This window comes from Trachurus trachurus (genome assembly GCF_905171665.1).
Source record: "Trachurus trachurus genome assembly, chromosome: 24".
In the NCBI taxonomy this organism is placed as follows: domain Eukaryota; kingdom Metazoa; phylum Chordata; class Actinopteri; order Carangiformes; family Carangidae; genus Trachurus; species Trachurus trachurus.
In genome coordinates, this window is record NC_139910.1 from 1,902,501 (window position 1) to 1,924,554 (window position 22,054).

At 39.4% G+C, this 22,054-nt stretch overlaps 1 protein-coding gene across 1 annotated transcript; it reads right to left on the bottom strand.

The window, feature by feature from the left end:
• Positions 1-5,556: 5,556 nt before the first annotated feature.
• atf3 (activating transcription factor 3) lies at positions 5,557-8,165 on the bottom strand (the record flags this gene model as incomplete). Its single annotated transcript, XM_084001343.1, has 3 exons — positions 5,557-6,108; positions 6,987-7,094; positions 7,905-8,165. The coding sequence occupies 3 exons, from the start codon at positions 8,163-8,165 to the stop codon at positions 5,797-5,799; spliced, it is 681 nt and encodes a 226-aa protein (XP_083857469.1). The 3' UTR covers positions 5,557-5,796.
• Positions 8,166-22,054: the final 13,889 nt, after the last annotated feature.

Below are 22,054 nucleotides of genomic sequence, written 5' to 3' on the forward strand. Positions count from 1 at the left end.
GTTTGAGAAGAGGCTGAAGGAAGCAAAGCTGATCAAGTTACATTGTGATTCATGTCATACATCTGTAGTTCCATACAATTCAGAAGATTAAAACATATTGCTTTATTATGAAATAAGACCATGATTATAAATAAAAAGAGTAAAATTATCAGTCCAGTTCTTTATAACTGTCCAAGAGTGTATGTTTGTACTTACTTTTAAATGGTTTTAAGTTATTGCACATGTTTATATCCTCATCTAGTCTATTCCACATTTTTACACCACAAAAATAGATGCTAAAACTTTTCAGGGTAGAATGGAAGGTAGATTGTTTAAAGTTACAGTTCCCTCTTAAATCATATATGCTTTCTCTGACCATAAACATTTTTTGGATGTTTATTGGTAGCAACCTATTCCAGGCTTTAAACAGGTTGATTGGTTTGTTGTTACTCTTCAGTTTATCTGAGTGAAACACTGAGTCATAACTCATCAGCTGTTATACCCCCCTCCCTACTCTCCCTACTCTCCTCTCTCTCTCTGACATGTCCAGTCTTGTCCTCTGAGTTCACATGCAGCAGGTTTGGAGGTGAACTTGTGTTCATGTTGTGAAGTTTTCTAAGATAATAAATAAAAAGTGAATTGTGCACTGCAGCCTGAAGCTCTGTTGAATCTGTTTCTCTTCATTAGTGTTTCTCTCATTATTATCATTATTATTATGTTTTTGCAGAGGAGCAGCGGGTCACTGCTGATGCAACCGGGCAGCAAGATGACTCTATATGTACAATAACAACTGATAATAATATTATTATTTTTATTATTATTATAATAACAGCAGCTGCTGAGGTTTCTGATAAATTATTCAAACTCATTATCTCAACATCAAACTTAAAATGATTTTGGTTTCTGAATACAGGCTGTGTGCATCTACCTTTATTTTGAAGGAGCTTTAACACAAACATCTACTTTTATTCTGAAAGAGCTTTAACACAAACATCTACTTTTATTCTGAAGGAGCTTTAACACAAATGTCTACCTTTATTCTGAAGGAGCTTTAACACAAACATCTACCTTTATTCTGAAGGAGCTTTAATACAAACATCTACCTTTATTTTGAAGGAGCTTTAACACAAACATCTACCTTTATTTTGAAGGAGCTTTAACACAAACATCTACCTTTATTTTGGGTCACTGCTGATGTAACCGGGCAGCAAGATGACGCCATATGTACAACAACAAATAATAATATTATTATTTTTATTATTATTATAACAACAGCAGCTGCTGAGGTTTCTGATAAATTATTCAAACTCATTAACTCAACATTAAACTTTAAAAAATGATTTTGTTTTCATTGTTGTGTTGGATGAAGAAGAGGTGATGAGGCAACAGCTCAGTGTGATGCAACGCTCCAAACTATCACAGTGTGTAAATAAAATACCTCGGTCAAAGTTATCTGGGTTCTTCTGCAGACTGCTGTTTTGTTTCCCTTTTTCACTCTGAAACTGTAGAAAACTAAAATAATACACTGATAATGATTCAAATATTGAAAAAAAAAAGAGTGATTCATGTTTAACTTTATGTCTTTTGGAGATCGTTTCATCTTCCACTTGATGAACTGTTAAACACATAATAACACACATTTTAAACCATGGGTGTCCAAACTTTTGTACGATGACACTAAATATATGGCATATCTAGATATAAAGCAAGTAAAGTTCACCTTAAACACATGAATTCAACTAATTAGTCTATTTGTTAATGTTGTCAAAACACCGGCTACCTTTTGCTACCGACTGTAACTTCCATTCATACTTGCCTGACGCGGAGTGATACGCTGTGATAAGGCTTTAGAATAGTAGCTGTGGTATACGCTCATTATATCACAGTTAAAGGGATAGTAGCATTTTTTTTAAAGTGGGGTTGTATGATCTACAAATAGCCCCTAAGTACTTTAATTGCAGTAGAAGACTCTCTGCACTCCTCCCGTTAGCAACGCCAGCCCATAATAGCCCTGCCCAGAGATTTACAACATACAGTGTTGTGAACAGACCCAAAGAAACGGCCTATTTTCACGGCCTAAAAGAGGTTTTACCTGAAAAAAATACACAGTTCCATTGTTCACTATAATATAATTTTTTCCAGCCCTTCAAAGTGCAGGAAAAACACAGTTTTTATTTGGACCGAACCAACTCACGTATCCCTCCGCCCAGGGTTAGCGCCCGCCGATCAGCAGTTGGTTTCAGGTAAAACCTCTTTTAGGCCGTGAAAATAGGCCGTTTCTTTGGGTCTGTTCACAACACTGTATGTTGTAAATCTCTGGGCAGGGCTATTATTAGCCAGGCTAGCGCCGCCTACTGGTTCCGTCAAATTTCATTTGCCTCAACAATGTAGTCAGGACACTAGCAATGCGTTTCGGTTTGCTCCGTCCGCCAGAGCGGACGGACCAATCAGCGAACAGACGGGTAAGTGAAGGCGATGACGTTGAACTCAAGCGCACAAGATTAACCTATGAGCTTAACCGGTGTATAGCACACGTGACCACCAAGCAGCAGCGATTAGTTGAAGCAAATGTAAGCAACCGCCTCCCGGAAGCAAACGAATCCCTATGGCTCGTGTTCAGACGCTATATGAAATGTAATGAAGTAAGCGGCTGATGCATCAGGCTAGGCTATTATGGGCTGGCGTTGCTAACGGGAGGAGTGCAGAGAGTCTTCTACTGCAATTAAAGTACTTAGGGGCTATTTTTAGATCATACAACCACACTTTAAGAAAAAACGCTACTATCCCCCCCCAGGAAAGAACAATAAGGACACGCTGCGTGGTTTTAATATGTCATACATATCTTTTAATTAACAAAGTATCAAAAACAGAGATGGACCAACACGTCGGTCGTAGCAGTGCAGTTTGTACCCGACGACAAACGTAGGCACGGTGGGGTCGAGCTCAGTGCTCAGTAGCCATGACAACACAATAAACTACACACACACACACACACACACACACACACACACACATAAACAAAAATGAACACACACACAGACGCCTGCGTCCTTTTACACTGTTGTTCACTGCAAAAACTCAAATATCTTACCAAGAATATTTGTCTTATTTCTAGTCAAAACAAACCTCATTCTACCTAAAATAAGACTCATCACATTAAAAAGCAGCTTGTTTTTTACTTTTTTCAAACATATTTTCATTTGAAATAAGTAGAAAAATCTGACAGTGGAGCAAGTTTTTCTTTCTCATTACAAGCACAAAAAAACTTGCTTTCACTGGCAGATTTTTCTACTTATTTCAAGTGAAAATTTGTTTGAAACAAGTGAAAATGATCTAAAAACAAGTAAATTTTTAGGTGATGAGTCTTGTTTTAAGTGGAAAGAGATTAGTTTGAATAGAAATGAGACATTTTGACAAGAAATATGACAAATATTCTTGGAAAGATGTAGAGTTTTTGCAGTGTTGTGACTCTGGAAGTTTCTCCGTCCTCCCTCTGAACTCCTAGAGCTGTGACTGGACCGAATACTGATAAACCAGAGTTTCAACACGTTTCTTCTAATTCTCCTTCTCCTTCTTCTCCGTATTTGAACATGACCCTGTAACCTCAACTCAACTTCCTCAGTTTCTGTTTGCGCAACAAAAAAACCACATTTCCCCAGAGGGATGACTTCACCACGGAGAGAGAAAGAGGGAGAGGACAAGGGAGTGGAGGGAGGGAGGGAGATATTTGGCAGTGAAGTGAATGAAACCCAGATACTGGTCAGCTCAAACCATCTAATAATGAAATCATCTTCACCTCCAGAGTCGGCGTGTTAAATAAAGGACGAGCTGAAGCTGATGCAACACTGGTGATACCTAGCTAACGATATCTAGTGAACATAACTTCTAACCAACAACAACTCTCATCAATAAATACAAATCTTTGTTCTGTTTTGTTCTGTTCTGCTGTGTCTTTTTAAATAATAATAATAACATCTTGTTGAAAAGGAGGCATCTGGTGTTTCCATACAGACACAGACACAGATACAGAGTTCATTAATGCACAGTCGATAGATATAATATAATATAATATAATATAATACAATACACAAGATTTTAGGTACAAAAAAACAAAAAAAACGTCTGAAAAATAACACTTGTCGTCGTCGTCGTCACGTAGCTTCAACACCAGCTGTGTTTAAGAGGGAGCGCAGTGATCGCTATCAATAACGTTTAGTTTAGTATTTACAGTAGGACAGCTACAGTGTTAAGAAAAGTAAGGTAAGGTGTCGTCTGCATAAAGGTTCATACATCTGGGCTTTTTGGGAAAAGTACACTGCAAAAACTCAAAATCTTTCCAAGAATATTTGTCTTATTTCTTGTCAAAATGTCTCATTTCTAGTCAAAACTAATCTCTTTTCACTTAAAATAAGACTCATCACCTAAAAATGAACTTGTTTTTAGATCATTTTCACTTGTTTCAAACTAATTTTCACTTGAAATAAGTAGAAAAATCTGCCAGTGAAAGCAAGATTTTTGTGTTTGTAATAAAAAAGAAAAACTTGCTCCACTATCAGATTTTTCTACTTATTTCAATTAAAAAATCTGCTTGAAATAAGTAAAAAGTGTCTAAAAACAAGCTGCTTTTTAATGTGATGAGTCTTATTTGAGGTATAATGAGATTTGTTTTGACTAGAAATGACATTTTGACTAGAAATAAGACAAATATTCTTGGTAAGAGTTTGAGTTTTTGCAGTGTAAGGTAAGGTGTCGTCTGCATACAGGTTCATACATCTGGGCTTTTTCCTTTAGTTACGTTTACAATATTTGAAGTGCAGATTTATAATAAACCCTGTCTGTGAATATCACTTCTCCCTTTCTTTTTTGCTGCTTCTTTTTCTACCGTGTTCGTCCTGAGTGGTCGGTGTTAGCAGCAGAGTTCCTACAACAGGCTGATGACAGTGACAGAAGGTCGTACAGTAGTTCAATTCATTCATTCATAAATAAATATACTATGTCTCATCCTGCAGCTATACGCTCTCACTGGGCGAGCCATCCCATCCCTTTGAAATCACTTTGGTACAAAATCCAACTCATCTATTGAAAACAGCTGGGAAAAAAAAAAAAAAAAGCAAATTGTTCTTGTTGTTGTTGTTGTTGTTAGTGCTTTAGCGTCTGGAAGTCCTTGGCCCTGACTGAAACACTGCAAAAACTCAAAAATATCTCCAAGAATATTTGTCTTATTTCTTGTCAAAATGTCTCATTTCTAGTCAAAACTAATCTCTTTCCACTTAAAATAAGACTCAACACCTAAAAATTAACTTGTTTTTAGTTAATTTGCACTTGTTTTAAACACATTTTCACTTGAAATAAGTAGAAAAATCTGCCAGTGAAGCAAATTTTTGTGCTTGTAATAAGGAAGAAAAACTTGCCCCACTATCAGATTATTTCAAGTGAAAATCTGCTTGAAAGAAGTAAAAAAAAAAGTGTCTAAAAACAAGCTGCTTTTAATGTGACGAGTCTTATTTTAGGTAGAATGAGATTTGTTTTGACTAGAAATGACATTTTGACTTGAAAATAAGACAAATGTTCTTGGTGAGATATTTTGGTAAAGATTTTTTGCAGTGAACAAACAACAAAAAAAGTACATAATGCATGTGAAGGTGTCTGTGCATCGTGCATCGCTTCTCGTCCAATCAGCAGCTACGGTTTCAAGGAGTGGGAGTGGGAGTGGGAGTTTGGGGGCGGGGCTTGAGGTCTCCACTCTCCTCTGTTGTAGCAGCGTTGTATCAGCGTTTCACTGTCTCTTTACGGTGGCGTTTGTCCTTCTGCTACGGCTCATAGGTGACCGGGACAGTGGACCAGGTCCAGGCTGAGGAGGCCTACGTCCATAGGAGCCAATGTGGAGGAGGAGGAGGAGGTGACAGAGCAGGAAGAGGAGGAGGTGAGGTTGTGCAGCTGCAGCGTGCTCTCCTTGATGTGCTGGATGAAGAGCTTCCTCTCGTCCTCGGGCGTCTGTCCGTTCTGGGCGCGGACGATGCAGGTGGGCCGGTGCAGGTTGAGCATGTAGACCAGCTGCTGCTTCTGCTGCTTCAGCTCCTCGATCTGAGCCTTCAGGTCCGCGTTCACGCTCTCCAGCTTCTCTGACTCCTGCAGAGCAAACAGGGGGTTTAAAATGTTGAATGTTTCCTTTATGAAGCCACATCATGAACCCTAACAAAGACTTGGACTGAACCTTCCTCTTGTGTCAGCTTTCTGCTACATCTCTTGTGTTAGAGTCATTCTGACCCGCGTTTTAGATCAGCTGTAAAACACACTAAAACTATTATTTATCATCCCATTAGTTTCTCATCTCTTGGTTACATTGTTAGGCATATTCCTTATCCATAAAAATGTTGGTTTTGCACTTGTGAGTTCAGTTTTAACTCTCTTTATTGTTCTTATCGTTATAACTGGGTCAAAATCAACCCTAACAACATAAATGTCAGAATCTTAACCAGAGCATTTGAGAAATTTGTGAAAACTCAAAAAGTTTTTGTTTTATTTTGTTTAAATAGAGGTTCCTTTTTATTTATTTATTTAGACGGGACAGTGCATATTGATGATTTGATAAATACACCGGACTTAGCACTGCTGCTAAATTTCATCCGTAGTCCCCAAACAATAAAACAATTGACATAAAAACAGAGGACCAATATATAACAAAATAAGTAGAAAATAAAAAATAAAATAAGTAGTTCCTGACAAAGTCAAAAAGTCTTGATGCAATAAACACATTAACGTGTTACTTTTATGCATTAGAAACCTAGAAACGGGAACACAAGAGGAAGGTTAAGGAGGACGAGTGGGAAGGTGAAGGGTTTCCAACTATGTCTGTACAATGCAGACACAATTTGTTTGTGTGCAAACTTTTTTTTATATACTTCCAGAATATGCTGCAAAGAAATGTAGAAGGTTCTTCTTTTGAATGTGAATGTGAATGTGACATACAGTAGAGTCTAGTTGGAGGAGTCAGTGGAGGTGTTTACCTTCTGCAGACAGTCGGTCTTCTCCTTCTTCTTGTTGCGACACTTTGCAGCAGCGATCTTGTTCCTCTCCCTCCTCCTCTTCCTCCTGTCGCTCTCTGCGCCCGTCATCTGAAAGAGAAAAACACAAACACATTTAACATCACTAGGAACATCAATAAATACCGTCACTTTCTAAAAAAGATTATGGAACCATATGCGCACCAAAGTAAAGGTCAATGCACAGATACTGGTCCACTGAATTGGTAGGAATCTAAATGTTCACGTGTCATTTGTATTGTAAAAAAATGATTAAAATAAACTTAAACATTTGATATAGATGACAATTAATGACTTAAATATTTCCAACAATTCCCTCAGGGGATTAATAACTGCTCCTATATTGAGAGATTAGTAATGTAATTATATTTTGACTATATTACACATTCATAGTGTTGTGAAATGTACACTGCAAAAACTCTACATCTTACCAAGAATATTTGTCTTATTTCTAGTCAAAATGTCAAAACAAATCTCATTCTACCTAAAATAAGACTCATCACATTAAAAGCAGCTTGTTTTTAGACACTTTTTTATTTTTTTCAAGCAGATTTTCACTTGAAATAAGTAGAAAAATCTGATAGTGGAGCAAGTTTTTCTTTCTTATTACAAACACTGGCAGATTTTTCTACTTATTTCAAGTGAAAATTAGTTTGAAACAAGTGAAAATGATCTAAAAACAAGTTCATTTTTAGGTGATGAGTCTTATTTTAAGTGGAAACAGATTAGTTTGACACATTTTGACAAGAAATAAGACAAATATTCTTGGAAAGATTTTGAGTTTTTGCAGTGTATTGATGCATAATAATCGTGATAATCGTAACACCGTGATTATTTTCTCTGACAATAATCGTATACCAAGAACCCTCTGATGACCCTCACCTCTCTCCTGAGCCCCGCCCCCCCCGCCGGCGGGTCGTAGGCGCGGTCGGAGCTGGAGCTGGCGCCGCCGTCGGAGCTCAGGTCGGCGCTGAGGCCGTTGGACAGACGCTTGGTCTGGATGGCCAGGCGCAGCTCCTCCTTCACCAGCGGAGAGAAGTTGGTGAAGTCGTCCAGGGTCAGCGAGCCGGGCGGGGAGAGGCACGGCACCAGGGCCGAGCAGCTGATGTCGGCCAGGGACGGACCGGGGTGCTGCAGCATCATTCTGCAAAACACAACACACACATAGACACACACAGGTCAGAAAACATAACAACTGTCTCAATATCAATCAGCACAAACACATAAAAGCTGCTGTGACAGTTTCATAGGTTATTAAAGTTAGAAGTCATTAAGAACTAAGTATGTGTGTCAAAGAGTCAACTATTCTGATAATCTAATAATCAGTTTGAGGAAAAAAAAGTCCAAATTATCTGCTTCCAGCTTCTGAAATGTGAATATTTCTGGTTTTCTTTGTTCCTTTGTGACAATAAACCGAGTCTCTCTTTGGTTTGTGGACAAAACACAAGACATATGAGGACGATGTCACACTGCAAAAACTCAAAATCTTTCCAAGAATATTTGTCTTGTTTCTTGTCAAAATGTCTCATTTCTAATCAAAACTAATCTATTTTCACTTAAAATAAGACTCATCACCTAAAAATGAACTTGTTTTCAGATAATTTACACTTCTTTCAAACACATTTTCACTTAAAATAAGCAGAAAAATCAATACGAAATAAAAACTGAATCCACTATCAGATTATTTCAAATGAAAATCTGCTTGAAAGAAGTAAAAAAAAAAGTGTCTAAAAACAAGCTTTAAATGTGATGAGTCTTATTTTAAGTAAAATGAGATTAGTTTTGACTAGAAATAAGACAAATATTCTTGGTGAGATTTAGAGTTTTTGCAGTGCATCTTGTTATTTTAGAAACACTGATTGATATTTTTCATAACAGACAGATTGATCGATAATAAAAATAAGTTGCAGTTGCAGCTCTGATCTAAACAGTGACTCATGGAGACTTTGATGGCGCTTTGATAAGAAGATGATGATGATGTGTTTATGGCAGAGAACAAAACAAACACTGACCAAGTCAAACAGGAATGACACGATCCACTGAGTCATCAAATCAACTTTCTGCTCTTATTATTATTATTATTATGATTATTATGTCGTCATCACAGTTCACTGTGTCAGTTATTATTTAGATTTACATCATTAGGTTCGTTCCTGTCACTTTAATGTCACGTTTTATCTCTGTTATCCTGAACTGATCAGGTTTCATATGTAATATCATAGAATATCAATTCATTGTATCATTTAAGTTGTCATAAAGAATAGAATTAAAAAACAACTTAAAGAGTTCTAACAAATCAATAAACCACACAATCACACAGCCTGTCAGATCTGATCTATAAACTAAACTATCTGTTGTTATAACTGTCAATAACAGCTCTTTACATGTCTGACAGTTTATTCTATCGTTCTGTATATAATCGATAATCGATATCAGTCTCCTCTGACAGAGGTTTGTCGTCAGTTATTATTTTAATTTACATCATTTGGTTCGTTTCTGTCACTTCATCGCGTTTTAATGTCACATTTTATCTCTAGTAGATCATGAACTGATCAGGTTTCATAATGTAATATCTATAGATGATCATAGAATATCAATCAAAACATTTTATCGTTTAAATTGTAAGAAAGAATAGAATAAAAAACAACTTAAAGAGAGTTTGAACAAATCAATAAGCCCAGCGGAGATAGACACAGTCATACACCCTGTCAGATTTGATCTATCAAAACTAAACTATCTGTTGTTATAACTGTCAGTAACAGCTCTTTACATGTTTGACAGTTTATTCTATCGTTCTGTACGTAATCGACCGTTTAAATTGTAATAAGGAATAGAATAAAAGACAACTTAAAGAGTTTTAACAAATCAATAAACCCAGCGGAGATAGACACAATCACACAGCCTGTCAGATCGGATCTACAAAAACTAAACTACCGGTAGGCTATCTGTTGTTATAACTGTCAATAACAGCTCTTTACATGTTTGACAGTTTATTCTATCGTTCTGTACGTAATCGATAATCGATATCAGTCTCCTCTGACAGAAAAAAGAAGCGGGTGTTCAACTTTATTTTGTCGTCAGTTGTTATTAGGTTCGTTTCTGTCACTTCATCGCGTTTTCATCAATGTATCATAATGTAATAGCCTATCTATATATGATCATAGAATATCAATCAAAACATTTTATCGTTTAAACTGTAATAAGGAATAGAATAAAAAAACAACTTGAAGAGTTTTAATAAATCAATAAACCCAGCGGAGATAGACACAATCATAGCTACAGCCTGTCAGACCTGATCTATACAAACTAAACTATCTCTGTCAATAACAGCTCTTTACACGTTTGACAGTTTATTCTATCGTTCTGTATATAATCGATAATCGATATCAATCTAGTCTCCTCTCCTCTGGCTCTGACAGGACAGAAAAAAGAAGCGGCGGCGGCAGCGGCGTGTTCAACTTTTTATCTATCGAAGTGTCCCGGGACCTCCGCTCCGCTCCGAGAGAGTAAAAACACCGGGAGTTCTCCGCTGCGCTGGCCGACATAGAGCTGCCTCTACCCGGCCTGACTCAGAGCAGAGAGCCGCTGGGGACTGGGACTCACCTGGTGTCTGCGGAGAAAACAAATGTCCTCAGTGGGTGAAAATGTCTCGTTGTGTCCGTGTGTCTTTGTCTCTCTGTGTCTTTGCGTCTCTTCCTGTCGCTGAGCGCAGTTGCTGCTTGTAACCGGCGCGTTGCATCACCTCGTTTTATAGGAAGGAGAGAGGAGGAGGGGGAGGAGGAGGAGGAGGGGGAGGAACCATGGTGACGCGATGAGGAATGCTACGACGAGGAGGGAGGAGAGAGGGAGGAGAGGAGAGGAGGAGGAGGAGGAGAGGAGGAGGGGAGGGGCTGAGAGAGCGGGGGAAGAGAAGAGAAGAGAAGAGTACAGGGGGTGACGTCATACTATTAATAGAAGGCTGATCCTGCGATGATGCAATCAGCTGCCCGCGAGCCCGCGAGCCGCTCTGCCATAACTGGACAGTGGACACCCCCCTCCCTCCCCTCCTCACCTCCTCCTCTCCTCCTCCCTCCTCCTCTCCTGAGTCCTTTCCTCTCTCCTTCCTTTTTTCTCTTCTCCTCCTCCTCCTCCTCTTCCTCACTCTTTTTCTTTTTGTTTCTTTTCACCTCCTCTTTTTCTTCACTTTCTTTATTTTTTCTCTCCTCCTTTTCCTCTCCTGAGTCCTTTCCTCTCTCCTTCCTTTTTTCACTTCCAGTCTTCTCCTCTCCCCCTCCTCTTCCTCACTCTTTCTTTTTTGTTTCTTTTCTTCTCTTCACTTTCTTTCTTTTTTCGTTCCCTCCTACCCCCCCTCTTCTTTTTCTTCCCCACTCTTTTCCTTTTTTCCTCTCCTCCTCATTCTTTTCCTCTCCTCCTCCTCTCCTTAGTCCTTTCCTCTCTCCTTCCTTCCAGTCTTCTCTTCTCCTCCTCCTCTTCCTCACTCTTTCTTTTTGTTTCTTTTCTTCTCCTCTTCTTCATCACTCTTTTCCTTTTTCCCTCTCCTCCTCCTCCTCCTCCTCCTCTCCTGAGTCCTTTCCTCTCTCATTCCTTCCAGTCTTCTCTCCTCCCCCTCTCCTCCTCTTCCTCACTCTTTTTCTTTTTGTTTCTTTTCTCCTCCTCTCCGTCTTCACTCCCTCTTTCTTTCTTTTTTTTTATCTCCCCCTACTTCTCCCACCTATGACTTTTCTTTTCCCCCTCTTCTTCTTCCTCACTCTTTTCCTTTTTTCCTCTCCTCCTCCTCCTCCTCCTCCTCATCTCCTGAGTCCTTTCCTCTCTCCTTCCATTTTTCCTTCCTCCTCCTCTTCCCCTCCTTCTCCTCTTCCTCACTCTTTTCTTTTTCTTTTCTTTTCTCTTCTTCTTCACTCTCTTTTTCTTTTTCTCTCCCTCGTATGTCTTTTCCTTCCCTCCTCTTCTTCCTCACTCTTTTCCTTTTTCCCTTTCCTCCTCCTCCTCACCCCCTCCTCTCCTGAGTTGTTTCCTCTCTCCTTCCATTTTCTTCCTCCTTCCTTCCAGTCTTCTCTTCCTCTCCTCCTCCTCTTCTTCACTCTCTCTTTCTTTCTCTCTCTCCCTTGTTTGTCTTTTCCTTCCCCCTCTTCTTCCTCACTCTTTTCCTCTCATCCTCCTCCTCCTTTCTCCCTTTTTCTTCTCAACCTCCAAACTTCACTGTAATAAAGTTGTAACAGATAAAGAGTTGGACCAGGAAACCCCCTCCCTCCCTCCCTCCTCCCCCTCTCCCTCCCTCCCTCTCTCTCTCTGTCATTCCTCAGATTCCTGATGAACGAGTGATGGCCTCCTCCGGCTCGGTGACTCCTCACTCCGTTACCTCAGAGCAGACGAGTATAAAGGCCTGAGGCTCGACCCACTGTCACACAGAGAGAGAGAGAGAGAGAGAGAGAGAGAGAGAGAGAGAGGGGGTTACCGTGGTGATGATGGCTTTAAATTTGTTTAAAAAAAAAGAAAAAAAAGGAATCATTGATCGTGACGTTTGACCCTGAGGATCAGCTGATCGGTAGGAAACTGTCTCTTCATTGGTTCATTGATTAGTTAATGATGGTAGTTTAGAGTTGTTAAAGGACAATTCCGGGCAAATTCAACTCGTGGCTGTATATTTTCTTAACATTTTAGGTCTAAAAGAAGAAGGAATATGAAGATTTTCAGTTTAAAGGGACAACGAGGAGTTTTGTTAAAGCGAAGTGTTTCCTCACTACATTTATGAGCCTCCGCACCGTGAAATTCTTTGACCGGCGCAAGACAGACTCATGTTTTCATTCATCAAGAATTAAAGTCAGAGGTTGGAAGACGATCACATACCGTCGTAGTTCCCACCATAAACGGAGAACCGGCGGCGTTATTCTCATGACTCGCCACGAAACCGAAAGTAAAGAAACGCTGGTCGGCTCGACCAGCATTTCCACCACCACTAATAATAACAAAATAACCATAGAGACAAAACCATAGATTTATCTAAAATGGACCATTAACAAGTGGTAACGGAGATTCATCCACATTAATATCAGACTTTTTTATAACCAAATAGAAACTCCTCGTTGTCCCTTTAATTGCTCTTGTTTTGCCAAGTTGAATTTGCCCGTAATTGTCCTTTAAGGTGACATTCAGACTGATTGATTGATTGATTTGTTGATTGATCGTCCATCACCTCCTGCCTTAATGACTCAGCTTGTCCTCTCTGGGCTCCCGTAGCTCCTGTACCTCTGACGTTCATTTGTCTTCACTTCTTTCTTTTTTCTCTTCTTTCCTTCCTCTCTTCCTCTCACTTCCTGTCGTTTCCAGCTCGGCCGCTGTAATATAGAAACTTCCAGTTCCTTCTGTTTCACTTTCACCGGATTCGTTTTTTGTGTGTGTGTGTGTGTGTGTGTGTGTGTGTGTGTGTGTGTGTGTGTGTGTGTGTGTGTTTAGTTTCTGTATTTCTCAGAAAGAAAGTCACAGTTGGTTGAAGGAGGTTGTGAAATTCATAATCAGCTCAGATGTGGCGGCGGCATCGTAACGACTCAGCGCCTCTTTACCAGAAGTGGTTTATATCTGACCAGGAAATGACTGAACTAGAAACTGATGGACAAGCATGTGTGTGTGTGTGTGTGTGTGTGTGTGTGTGTGTGTGTGTGTGTGTGTGTGTGTGTGTGTGTGTGTGTGTGTGTGTGTGTGTGTGTGTGTGTGTGTGTGTGTGTTTCCAGGGAAGCCTTTAGCGCTGTGTCAGATTAGCCGGAGCGGAGCAGCAGCTGTAAAAACCATAAAGTCAAAGTTAATGATGAATCAGACGGTGTTTCCCTCATCACAGGTCAAAGGTCAAAGGTCACAGTCCTGCTCCACTTCAGCTTCTTCCTCCCAACTCAACAAACAACACAAACTAGAACTATTTAGATCCATTTAAAGGACCCGTATGTGATTTTTCTTCTAATTCTACTCTGGCTTTTATTTTGAAAGGGCTGAAGATCTAAATAGAGAGAAAGAGAGAGAGATTTCAGAATAAAACACTCAGAGAAACTAAAATCCTGCAAAGTTGTTGTTGGATGGTGGGTCCAGCTGGTGGTGAGGGGGCGGGGCTTAGTTGTGACATCACAAAGTGACAGGAAGTCCTGACGGCTGGTTTTAAGGCTTTAATGGAAACAAGGTCTGAGTTTAGCGTGCGTCAATATTTATATTTCCCTTCTTGAAGTTTTACATTGAGTTGGTAAAACTAAAAAAAGTGTGTTGCTTAATGTTAGGCTACATAACAGATTTGGTGTCAATCCCCTTTAGTGGACGCAGGACGTAATAATAAGCTGCTATAGGTGAATATAGAGATAAAAAACAAAATAAAACATTAAAAATTTGAATATAATTTGAATATTTGGTAACACTTTACAACAAGGGTCCCTTAATTAACGTTAGTTAGTCCATTATTAAGCATTAATTAACTGTTTACAGATATATTAACAATCATTATTATCCTATTACTGAGGATTAGGAAACACATTAATTAATGTAGCCTATTAGTAAGCAGTTCATTAATGTTTACTACTAAAAGTTAGTTAATAAATTATAAAAGTTGAATAATGTAATTAGTTATGCATTACTCAGCATTAATTAACACATTAGTTTATATATTAATGCTTAATAATGTTAATTAAAGGACCTTATTGTAAAGTGTTACCGAGTGAAACTGTGTCAGACGTTCGTTCCCTCGGCAGCAACAGGAAGTGACACCGTGTGGTTACGGCCGATCAGAGGTCAGAGGTCACGGTGACTCTGGTGTGAGACGGTTTCACACACAGTGTTCACACCGTACACACACACACACACACACACACACACACGTCTCAGTATCTCTTTCATTCTTTAAAGGGATAGTTCAACATTTTTGAAAATTGGCCCATCGCCATGATCCCCCTAGTAATAGCAGTAGGTTCGTTACCTTTAATTGTTGGTCCAAGCTGCTTTTAGATCGGGGGAGAAGAATACCGAGCGGCGCAGCTACACTACGGAGGCTAATGGAATTTCTTGGTTTTGCTCATCAAACTCAGCAAATACACAACCAAAAAACTCAAAAACGCTGTGGTGGACAAGTTGTGACCTGCACATTCACCACGCTATGAGATAATAGCGGAAAGTTGCGAGATGGAGTTGTTTTAGAGGCAAAGTCGGACTTTACACTCTAGAGACGGCTGCTCGGCGGAGTGATTTCAAAAGCGCCTGTTTACTGCAGATACGTCCGTATACTACGGCACTGGCTGAGGTGCGCACACTGTGTCCCTCCGACCAGTGGTTCACTGAAGAAAGTAGTTCCGAGTATTTGCTTCACTTCTCTTAACTTTCCGCTATTATCTCATAGCGTGGTGAATGTGCAGGTCACAACTTGTCCACCACAGCGTTTTTGAGTTTTTTGGTTGTGTATTTGCTGAGTTTGATGAGCAAAACCAAGAAATTCCATTAGCCTCCGTAGTGTAGCTGCGCCGCTCGGTATTCTTCTCCCCCGATCTAAAAGCAGCTTGGACCAACAATTAAAGGTAACGAACCTACTGCTATTACTAGGGGGATCATGGCGATGGGCCAATTTTCAAAAATGTTGAATTATCCCTTTAACATCGGTCCAAACAGCCGTTGACCTGACTGAAGTTGTGTTTTTAGTATTTTTAGAACGACTGACAATCAAGAAAACACCACACACACACACACACACACACACACACACACACACACACACAGACAGACACACACACACACACACACACAGGCCGCCGGGTGTAGAGGAGTTTATGAGGTCAGTGGTGAATCCAGATCGATGCTGCGTCGTGAAGTCATGGATGATCCCGTCGACTATTAATACCATATGATCGGAGCGCAGAGCCGCCGGCTAAATATTACATTCTCTATTTATACATGGGAAGGCTGCACACACACACACACACAGTTACACACATTAACACACACACACACACAGAGACACACTGTGCCCTGGGGTTCGTCTGTCAGGACCGAGCAGACCAACGGCCTCAGAGTTACAGCAGGTTAAAGTCTGACACTCTGTTATTAAAATTACTGTAGAAACATGATGAAATATTGTATTTATACTTTTCTTTACATTTGATTCTGATCAGTCTGTGATTTATTAACAAGTCTGGATCAATAATCTGATCTATAATGCGTTTGGTTTCTGTGTTTTCATATTTAATAGGCCTAAGTTATGGATTTATGAGCCTTTATAAATCAGTTTTATATCAGTTATTGAGCCGTCAGTGGTTCAAATGAAGAGTCAGTAAATAGTGAACAAAGTCTTTAGATGACTCAACTATTGATCAGTCTGTTCACAGATGATTTAATATCAATAAATATGTTTTTACCTCAAAGTGTGATTAAGTCTTGGTAGATTTTTCTTCTCAAAACTTTATTGAATCAATTCACATCATGTGGAAATTAAACCAGAATTAAACCTTTATGAAGTTATTCCACTTTACAGAGGAATCAGAGGAACATTTGAATGATTTATTATCATGTTTTATTTGTTATTATAAAATAAAGTAAACTCAACAAACCACAAATTCAAACAACATCTGAACTTTAACAGGTCAAACACACACAGACACACACACACACATTCCTCACCGCCTCAGTCTCGTTTCAGCTTCGGGTGCGTTTGGTTTATGAACTTTCAGCCACAGGCGTCGACGTCGCTGCTCTAGTTTCATTCTGAGCGTCGGGACGTCAGGGAGTTTCTGACTGAGAGAGAAAGTGAAGACACACACACACACACACACACACACACACACACACACACACACACACACACACACACACACACACACACACACACACACACACACACACACACACACACACACACACACACACACACACACACACACACACACACACACACACACACACAGAGTTTATCAACTTCCTTCAACTCTCTGAGGTTTTTATTGATGATCATCAGAAATTTAAACAAGAGTCAGAGGAAACTCACTGACATGGTGACAACACAACAACTATTAGAATATTATATTATATTATATTATATTACATTATATTACATTACATTACATTACATTATATTATATTATATTATGTTATATTATGTTATATTATATTATATTAGAAGGGCGTAAGTCTGGTGCCGAAAAGGCATATCTGATGTTTTTGCCGTATTCTTTTGATTTTAAAATGTTTCAGAACATGTTCATTGTGTTAATATGCCATAAGTTTATCACATAAATACTCATTCATATAAGTATTATCTGTGTTTGTTTGCGTAAGTGGACTTACGCCCTTCTGGCTCTGAAAAATACATGTATTTACATGTACATGTAGGACCCACATGTTTGTTCAGAACCAGAAGGGCGTAATGTAGTTGTTGCCCTTAAACAGCATTGAAAATGGCTGAGAAAACTGCAGACATGGAACTAGACTGAGGCAGAAAAGATTTTGATGAATATTATGAAACAAACTGATGAATTCTATACTGAAGAAGTTGAAGATGAGTCAGAGTTGTTTTTGAATGTATTATATCCTCACAAGAGTGATGACAGTAAGACATACTCATGCCTTAAGAGCCTTACTGGGCTCATATGAAACTTTTTTTTTTAGAAAAGGTTGAGTTGTGACTTTGAGTGGGAAGTGGAGTTGTCCCATTGGTTGGGTTTAGGCAATGAAGAAAGGAGTTGGTTAGAGGGATAGTTCACCCAAAATTGAAATTTACTCATTATCTCCTCCCCCTCATGTGGACTAAGGGCTGGGAGAAGTTTCAGAGTCCTCCGTGGCTTCTCTGAGTTACAGGGGGTCTCGGCGTAGCAGTGCATGTCCATATAACGGTTGCAAATGGATACCAACTGTCTTCGTAACAAAAAGACACACCAAAAAACATCCAAATACCTCCATGCTGCTCGTATGTAATGTCCCTCTGGTATTGAAGCCCCGAAATGTGAAATTGTCTATATAAAAAGTCTATATTTCAAGCTTGTTTTGTAGCAGAAGCTTCTCGAAGCTCCTCTTCCCGGTTCATCAAATTTGGACGAACCGGGAAGAGGAGCTTCTGAGTTGAGTATAAAGATAATTTGCAGGATGTGTGGAGAGACAGTGACAGCAAACAAAGGCAACATAAGCAATTTATTTGACCATTTATGGCTTTGTTATTTGTGTTTGATTGCACTATTTGCACCATAAAGTGCTGGTTTTAATTTTGAGGTTTGACATCTGCTTTCTGCACAATAAATCCTCTAAAAATGACATTATTGATTTTTTTTTTATAGCTTTGCTAAGGGACTACAAAACCCATTCAGAAACACGTCCATTATCATTTTTACACTATTATAAACTATTACTATTTAGCCTACTGTGATATACCGTTACCGTGAAGGGATTCGATTTATACCGTGATATGTATTTTACCGCTCAGTCCTGATTGATATTGATTGAAGTGAGTTCTGATCAGGAGTTTTATAGTTTGTTCCAGAAAGTGACTCTTCCTGTTTCCTCTTCATCAGCAGCTTAATGAGCTCAGAGTGATGATGATGAGAAGTGTTGTTGGTGAAGAGGAGGGAGGAAGGGGTAAGGGAGGGGTGAGGCTTCCCGTCTTCCCGGTGTCTCTTCCCGGTCCCCTGCTGGTTGCCGGGTAAATCCGTCCTGAGGATGAGAGGCTTTATTTCCCGGAAAGGAAGAAGAGGTGACGTAATCCTGATGAAGAGGAGGAGGAGGAGGAGGAGGAGGAGGAGGAGGAGGAGGAGGACAGAGGAGCTTTTGTTCACGGCTTCTAGGGAAAAGATACAAAACTACAGAATTTTCTGCTGCAACGGTGAAAAATGAAATAAATTAGATAATTAATTCGATTTTTGTTTTAAAAAATGAATAAAATTATGATTTGTTTTGTTTTGTTCATGATCATTTATATTAATTTCATGTTTACAAACACTCATTAATATTAAATGGAGCAGCTGCTGACTAATAATGTAAATAAAACACTGTGATTGTTTAAAGCTCATTATCATAATTATTATAAAACACGTTTTATTTAATACTGTTTATTCCTGATTTAGCTATTTATTATGTTTTAGTTTCATTCTAATTAATTAATTTAAATGTGACATTTTATTACATTACATTATATTATGTTTTTCGTTATTTTATTCTTATTCATAAATATAGCTTAGGCTATTTCATTTACATAGATTATTATTTTGTTTTTATTTTACCGTCCTCCTTCCTGCTCCACACTACGTCATCCTTTCCGGGAAGCTCTTCCTCTCCTCCTCCTCCTCCTCCTCCTCTTCTCCTTCTCCTCCATCACGGGGAATCCGGGAAATACCCCCCCACCCTCCTCCTCCTCCTCCTCCTCTCCCCGCCCCTCCTCCTGCAGCAGCATCACCATCACGCCACCGCCGCTGCTGATGAAGATGAAGATGAAGATGTGGAGGGAGGGAACGGGAGGGGGAGAGAGGTGATCAAGAGGATCGATTCCTCAGTAACGTGTTAATGTGCTAATAACGTGTTTTGTAGCGGAGGAGGAGAAGCTACGGCGGCCGCAGAGGATCAGTCCGACGCGCTGCTGTAAATCTGAGCTGGTGAGAGACCGAGGTGAGCGCGCGGCGGCTCATCAGCCAATCAGCATCAACCAAGGTGACGTCATCTGATACGGTTACATTTACATCTGATCATTTTAACAGCTGAAGCTCTGAGAATGATTTTATTCTGCAGTTGTATGTGATTCTGTTCCATCTGTCGTTATAATTGATTAATTAGGGCCACGGGGCCATCGCACCGAGCACTGGTCCCTACAGCCTTAGTCTTGTATTTATATTATCTAAATTAATATTCTGTTCAACTTGCACGTCACAAAATGCCTTAAAAATAAAAAGGCACCGTTTTTGGACAAAGTTTGTATGTTTTCTATATTCTTTAAGCACCGGCACCGCTTCAAAAGTACCGGTATCGGATAAATGATACCCATCCCTCAGTAGAATTCACGGCTGTGGTTAATATTTAATTAATATAAGTAATTATATAAGTAATTTCCACACGCACAATGTGAAGGAAGCTGAAGGGACTGAACAGCTGTGGAGCCGTGAGAAAAAAAAACATTTCTCAGTGAAGACCATCAGAACAATGTGATGAGCTTCAAAACCAAACAAAGACTTTAAACCGTAGACGAGTTTCCAGCTACAGATGTTTTACACTCTGGATAAAAGTGTTTTCTCACTGATAACAGGGTATTTAATCTCTAAGTGAAGTGTGTGATGTAGAAAACTGTGTGTGACGTTATAAACAAATAAAGAGTAAAACAGAAAACATCATTCAGGTGAAGTTTTAGTTTTCATGCTTGGAGCTGCAACTCTCAACCAATCAGAAACCTTTTACACCATAGAATATCCACTTTGCTATATTTTAAAAACTACTAAAATGATGTATGAAAGTGGTTTTGAGTCATATCTTCAGGTTGTACAATTCATCTTAATAAAGTGACTTGTGACACATGTAACAGCGGTGTTACAGCTGTCTATTCCTCTTGATGTCTAACTGGACACAGAGTTGGCCATTTCAATTTTCAACTATAACTCTAAACTATTTGAAATCTTAGATATTTGACCGTATCACATCAAAAATCAAAATTATTTGCTCAAAAATGCTTCTGCAGAGTGAGTTAGTATCATGACTCTAGCTGGTTTCTGATTGGAGGAATTTGAGGTGTTAAGACCGTCCATGGTCTCCCCCACTGTATTTGTTGTAAGACATTTTTATTTCCTAAAAGACGAAGAAAGAAAGAAAGAAAGAAAGAAAGAAAAGGGGAAAAATGTTGTTGCAGAAAAAAAGTCTTTTGAACTACACAGAGAATAGTTTGAGAAAATATCAGTAATATAAAAGACATCGATGTGTTGCTGTTCAGTGTAGAAAGTGTGTCGTCTTATCTCACTCGTGTTTTTACACAATGAGTCACACTTTGCCAAACGTTGTGAACAATCAGCAAAAACTGAGACTGTGATTTATTGATCAGTGTGTGTGTGTGTGTGTGTGTGTGTGTGTGTGTGTGTGTGTGTGTGTGTTGGTGCAGCTGAATCTGAATATTTTATCTTTGTTGTAGTTTGAGTCAGATTTTTTGCTGCAGTGACCCAGTTTCCCCCCGGGGCGCATTAAAGATTCATTTAACACACACACACACACACACACACACACACACACACACACACCGTCATGCTGTGCAGCAGAATGAGAAAACGCTCCACCAGGATGAAGTAATTTGTCTTTTTACAGAAACAGTGAAACTTTGTTCTCTGATCTGTTTCCCCGCGGGGACGAGGAAACTTTCACCAGCGCACGTTCCTACACACTCTGCTGCCATCGCACATCACCACGGCAACAGCAATACGTTCACACTCATCACTGCAACATGGTATTATGGTTGTTAAGTTACAGTAAGTTAAGTTAAGTTAAGTTAAGTTAAGTTAAGTTAAAGGTCTAATGTATAGGAATTCATATCTGAACGTATTCTTAATATTGCATTCAGGTGAAATCGGGCAGACGTCAGACAGACAACAGACGCTGCATGTAACAGCAATATGTTGTCATGGTGATGTGGTATTGTGACAACATGTTGTCATGGTGATGTGGTATTGTTTTACCGTCTTTCTCTGGTGGAGTAAAATGACATCCGGTTGGTTTTGCCGACGGCCGTCTGCCTGACTGCACCTGAATGCAACACCAGTGCCTCCGTCCTCCCTCACACTACACAGTGGTGACAGTTTTAACAGGCCGTTTCCGTGGTTACCTACGGTCACGATGCAACATGGCCGCCTCGGTTCGGTGCGTCGCCCACTTATGTATTTGTAACGACTTGTAACAACTCATTCTAAGGAACCAGAAAGCTTTCATTTGTAGCAGCTGTGATTCACCTTCAGGGAAATACGGATTTATGAAAGACAGGTTTGATTTTTGCTAAAAAAAAGCCAAATAAGGGGGCTTTCACACCTACCTCGTTTGGTCCGGACTTTCGGACTTTCCAGATACATAGT